This window comes from Acomys russatus, chromosome 12 (assembly GCF_903995435.1).
Source record: "Acomys russatus chromosome 12, mAcoRus1.1, whole genome shotgun sequence".
Classification (NCBI taxonomy): Eukaryota; Metazoa; Chordata; class Mammalia; order Rodentia; family Muridae; genus Acomys; species Acomys russatus.
In genome coordinates, this window is record NC_067148.1 from 32,214,948 (window position 1) to 32,220,799 (window position 5,852).

The window sequence follows — 5,852 nt, forward strand, 5'->3', positions numbered from 1 at the left end:
CATGTGGTTAAATTCAGTGGGACTTATAAAATATATTAAAAAATTACAACTATGGGTTTTTGGATACATTTTAAAAATGTTTCCCCTTCTAGCCCCATCCTCTCCATTTCCCTTTTCCCAGCACCTGCCTATTTCTTTTCTTTTCTTTCTTTCTTTCTTTTATTTTTTTTAAAGATTTATTTATTTATTATTTGTACAGTAAGAATTCTGGCTGCATGTGTGCCTGCAGGCCAAAAGATGGCACCAGATCTCATAATAGATGCTTGTGAGCCACTATGTGGTTGCTGGGAATTGAACTCAGGACCTTTGGAAGAACAGACAGTGTTCTTAACCTCTGAGCCATCACTTCAGCCCACCCTGCCTATTTCTTAAACCCCATTTCTCCTTTACTCCTTTCTTTCTTTTTTCTTTCTTTCTTTTTTTTTTTTTTTTTATGGTGAAAAAAGTGTGTATTTAGAATTAGCCAGCTGGACTCAGTTTAGATGATCCCAATCTTGTTGGCAACATCCAGAGCATCCTAATCAGGAGCCAGTCGAACATATACCTTCTTCTCTCCATCAGGCCTTATCAGGGTGTTGACTTTGGCCCCATCAGTGTCGTAGAGTTTCTTCACGGCCTGTTTGATCTGGTGCTTGTTAGCCTTGACGTCCACAATGAACACGAGTGTGTTGTCCTCTGTCTTCTTCACGGCTGACTCGGTGGTCAGGGGGAATTTGATGATGGCATAGTGGTCAAGCTTGTTCCTCCTGGGTGCGCTCTTTCGAGGGTATTTGGGCTGCCTCCGGAGCCGCAGGGTCTTGGGCCGCCGGAAAGTGGGTGACGTGCGGATCTTCTTCTTGTGGCTGTGGACGCCTTTCAGCACTGCCTTCTTAGCTTTCAAGGCCTTCGCTTTGGCTTCGGCTTTGGGAGGGGCGGGAGCTTCCTTCTTCGCTTTCGGCGCCATCTTGGCGAAAAAGCTACTCCTTTATTTCTTTATTGCCCGGATCGCCTCTCTAGAAATGAGCACTCAGAAGGCAGAGGCAGGCTGATCTCTGTGAGTTCGAGGCCAGCCTAATCTACAAAGTGGGTCCAGGACAGCCAAGGCTATTACATAGAGACACCCTGTCTCGAAGAAAAAAAAAAAAAAAGAAAAAAGAAAAAAGAAAAAAGAAAGAAAAAGAAATATGATCTCTGAAGATAGTTTCACTAGACGTAGTGGGCACAGACCCAGTCTGAAGACCTGGTTTGAACTTTATTTGTATAAAAAAAATAGCAGTGTCTTTTCTTATATGGCAGAAGTTTTATTTCCTAATATTATACATCATTTTTCATATTGAATTACTTCCTCAATTTTTAGTTTACTTGTAACAAAAATACTATGAATATGTCCAAAGAAATACATAGCTAAGTTTCCTTTTGACTACTTTTATTCTACATCCCTTTTGCTTTGTTTTGAAACTTGTGAAGCAAGTTGAGTTGACTCAGATCTGCACACAGGTGAATCTCATTAGGTAAACCCAACATGATCCAGAATGCTTAACTGCTCTTTTGCTTAAGTAGCACAGTGACATCTAGTGCCTGAAAAAAAAATGTGTCCCTGAATTTGAAAGATCCTTTGCCTTTATTTAGGCAGATGGTGATAAATGAGGGGAGGGTCACTTTTGTCTGCAAAGAAGGTCTCACAGTGACTCCTCTGCATCCACAAGTCTGTGTGACATTAGACTGTGCATACCTCCCTAGCAGTTCACGTAACTCTGGACTCGTGTTCTATCAACATACGTTTTTTCTGTCTGTACATCTCAGCAAATATGTACGTTGATGCTAACTCTGTCCTGCATTACTTCACCTATATGTACCCTTAAATTTTGGCAGATAGATATCTCATTCACAAAAACAAAATTAGAGGGCTTGGGGAGATGGTTCAGCCTGTAAAGTGCTTGCTGGTCAAACATGAGAGGCCCTGCTTTGAATCTCTAGTGCCCACATAAAAACCCTGGGTGTGGCATATACACCTGTCTTTTCAGTGCTGGGGTGGCAGAGTTGGGTAAATCTTCGGGGGCTTGCTGGGCATCCAGTCTAGTGAGACCCAGGTTCTGGTGATGTGTTCCTGTTTCAAAAAATAAGTTGAGGATTGCTTTTTAGGCCCTGCCCATCTCCTTCCCCACCCAATTTTATGCCCCCCAAAACAAAAGCAAAAACTAACTAAACAAAACTGACAAAGGATACACTGAAACTGATTGAAGAATATGCTAACATTGACTTCTGCCCTTCTCCCATATAGTCAAAACTATGTGTCCTGAAAACCACAGTCATTTCTTTGCTACTATTCTTCCCTGTTATTCCTTTCATTTCTCCTGGTCAACGTAGTGCTTTTTATGTTGTTAATGTGCTCAGTACTGTTTACTAGAATACTGGGTACTACTCAGTAGCACTGAGTGCTTTGTGCTTTGTGCCCCTGGGCATCTATCTTACTGAAACAAAAGAAAAATAACTTGTAAAAGTGAACAACTTGCCGGGCGTGGTGGCACACGCCTTTAATCCCAGCACTTGGGAGGCAGAGGCAGGCGGATCGCTGTGAGTTCGAGGCCAGCCTGGTCTACAAAGTGAGTCCAGGATGGCCAAGGCTACACAGAGAAACCCTGTCTTGAAAAACAAAACAAAACAAAAAAAAGTGAACAACTTGAAGGTGATATGCTTATGATTAAGTAACAATCACAATACTTACTTTCCACCAAATATCTTGTACTCTGGATGTTTTAAAATTACATGTAAGAAGAAAATAAAATTTATAGATTTAAGACTAAGGATTTCAATGAGAATGAAATGTGATTCACAATAAGAAACCGTGGATGGTACTAAAGTGGGAAGGCTTTCTCTGCTATACTGATTATTGCAATTAGGATTTCAAGATATAAAATATGAATGAGATATAGCAAATTACCTGGGACATGAAGATGCCAACTTCAGCATAAATACAGGATCAGCAAAGTTGCTGTGGCACACCAGGAGATAAGGAGCATCTCAAACACTGGTGCCAAAATGAATCAGGTCTCATGAAGGATGAAGCAAGTTCCTTTGAACCAGGAGTGGCTGCGTCAGCAAGTTAGCCTGCTCAGTGGTTAGTTGCTTGGTTCTTGTCCAGGGAACTCACCTGCAGCTGTGTCAGAGCTTCTGGGCAGGTGCTTTAACTTTCATATGTAAAGCAGTATAACTAAAACACATGTGGAAAGTATGAAAAATTATCTGGTCAACTTTACTCAACCTCCTGAAGTCACTTTATCCTCTCGAATGAAATAAGGCACAGTCGAGCCAACATAATTTCTGGCCAACATCACCGATTAGAACAAAGCGTCTGTTCTTAAGCTTTTATAGAGCTGTCTTCATGATACAGTGTCAAGTTGAGAGTCTGGTTTATGCCCCATCTGCTTTGCTTGCCTATTCCTCTTAGATGTGGATACCGTTTTCAATTTCAGTGAAATTAGACATTTGAAATCCAGTGGAGAAGCTCATAAGGTTTCACTCTCGAGAAGTGAATGCTGTCAGGTACAAATCACCTTGAGGACACTGGTTGCTAAGGAGCAGCCAGGATTCCACACATTGGCTCCAGGTTCTATGGAGAGAGAAGAATTAAACACTTTTGATTTAAAGGACAACTGAAGAGCCAGGGAAGATAATAAGGACTTCCATCTTGTTCTCTTACTAGCATGCCTTTCCCCCCCCCCCCAAATACCTTATGCAAGACAATTTAGACTGTACAAGTTTATTCTTACAAAGTGAAATTTTATTAAATAGTAATTATTAATACATTTTCTCCTTGCTACTAAGATACAATTGAATGGAAAAAAAAAAAAAAAGATGTTAGCTGTCTTAGTCAGTGTTCTACTGCTGTGAAGAGACACCATGATCCGGACAACTCTTATGAGAGAAAGCATTTTATTGGGCCTGGCTTACAGTTTCACAGGGTTGGTCCATTATGGCCTTGGTTAGGAAACAAGGTTGCAGGCAGATGGATATGGTGCTGGAGACGCAGCTGAGAGTTCACATTCAGATCCAAAGGCAGCAGGAAGAGAGGCAGGCTGGGGCTGGCCTGGGCTTTTGAAACCTCAAAGGTCACCCCCAGTGACACACTTCCTCTGACAAGACCATACCTCCTAAGCCTTCTCAAGTAGTGTCATTCCCTGATGTCCAAGCATTCAAAAGGACAAGCCTATGGGCATTATTTTTCACACTGCCATGCTGACTTTTAGAGCAGTATTCATACTTGAAACACAGTATCCCCGGGTTTGTGTTTATGTGTGTGCAGTTATGTATTTACAGAAAAGAAAAAACTATATTGATATTTCTCTTTAGCCACAGATAGGTAAAAGTTAGCCAAAAGCAAATGCATAGAAGTACAATGAAGGAAAATAATTGTGACCAAGGGCTCATGAGAATCTTTACTTCAGATATTACAAACATGTGATTATGTGAGTTGAAATTTTACCCATTAATGGAACAAATTGAAAGAGGAAATAGAAATGGAAAGGCTATACAGGCAAGGAAACAATTAGCTATCACAATGCTGAATGCCATTTTACATAGTTTAACACTTACAACTGTTTTCCCTCTGGGGAATAATGTATTTATTTGTTATAGCATAAACAGGCATATAAGCATGCTCATGTTGGGATTTGAAGTGGATCAGAATAAAAGGAAGTTGCTTTCTTTAGTGTTCAGTATAATGGGATTGCCATAGCATTTGTGCTGTCCACTCTTAACTTGAATCCCGTTCATGGGGATTTCGGAAAAGCGGAATGAACAGGGCTTTGTAGACATGGACAGACTCAGGCAAGAGATCCAAGGAAGAAGACTGTGACACAGTACTCTTGACATATGCTTCTCAAACTGGTTGGTGGCATTTGTGTGTGTGTTCCTCCAATCGAAGGGTAAATTTCTTTTCTACCAGTATTCTCCCTCCCTCCCTCCTGCCTTCCCTTTTTGCCTCTCTTCTTTCCTTCCTTTTTTCTTCTTCCTGTCCCTTCTGTCCATAATTTTTCCACAAGAAAACTCAAAGACAAAAAGGATTCTGAAGAAAAACCCTGAGGCATTTTATTTTGAATCTGATCCATGGATAAGATTTGTGGTTTGCAGGTCTGGAGAAGACAGCCATTCTGATGGAGTGAGTGACTAGAAGCATGGCTTATGTTTGTGAAGTATTTACTGTCAGGTAATGTTCTCAGAAATGTATGCTTGTTAATTAAAAACACGATTTTATGGTTCTTTTCATATTCTAAACCTTTCCTGTAAATACAACAACAGCTTAGGTAAGGCTGAAAGAAACCCTGTGGTGTGTGATATCACCACACTCATTCTACATGTGAAGAAAAAGGGATGTGGAGAGATTAAGAAAATTGCCTACTTTGCGTAGAGAGATTTCAGAGTCAGACCCATGATTCACTTTCAGGCAAGTAGACTAGTGTTTCATAGCTGGACCTCTCACAGGTTAGTGACTTGTCCAATATTCCAAGTTTATTGAGTTATACTATTCACTCAGTGGCTTGTCAAATGATCAGCTTTGATTGCCGACTTTTCCACTGCTAGCTTTGTTAATTAACTCCTTTGAACTTCAGCCATCAGCCATCAGCGATGATGAATAATTCATAAGCTACGAGTCTTAAATACAATAATCACTTGATAAACTGTCAGTGGTATAGAATTGTTCCTGTTAGAAAGTATTTTAAGCTACATGCTCCAAGACAAATAGGTAAGTGCCAAAATTTACCATTGCTTTTGGCAGAAGGTTTGCATTTAGTGTTCAGAACAATTATAATGAATATTATAAGAGGATATTACAAAGAGAAAGTGGTTAAAACTTATTGCACCTTGACCTGGAT

At 40.4% G+C, this 5,852-nt stretch overlaps 1 protein-coding gene across 1 annotated transcript; it reads right to left on the reverse strand.

Annotated features, from left to right (window-relative positions):
• Nucleotides 1-423: 423 nt before the first annotated feature.
• On the reverse strand, nucleotides 424-950 carry LOC127196172 (60S ribosomal protein L23a-like). The gene has a single exon (XM_051153723.1). The coding sequence runs from the start codon at nucleotides 941-943 to the stop codon at nucleotides 518-520; it is 426 nt and encodes a 141-aa protein (XP_051009680.1). The 5' UTR covers nucleotides 944-950; the 3' UTR covers nucleotides 424-517.
• Nucleotides 951-5,852: the final 4,902 nt, after the last annotated feature.

Excerpts from the sequence above, each read along its gene's own strand:
- LOC127196172 (XM_051153723.1), bottom strand. The coding sequence starts at position 943 with ATGGCGCCGAAAGCGAAGAAGGAAGCTCCCGCCCCTCCCAAAGCCGAA.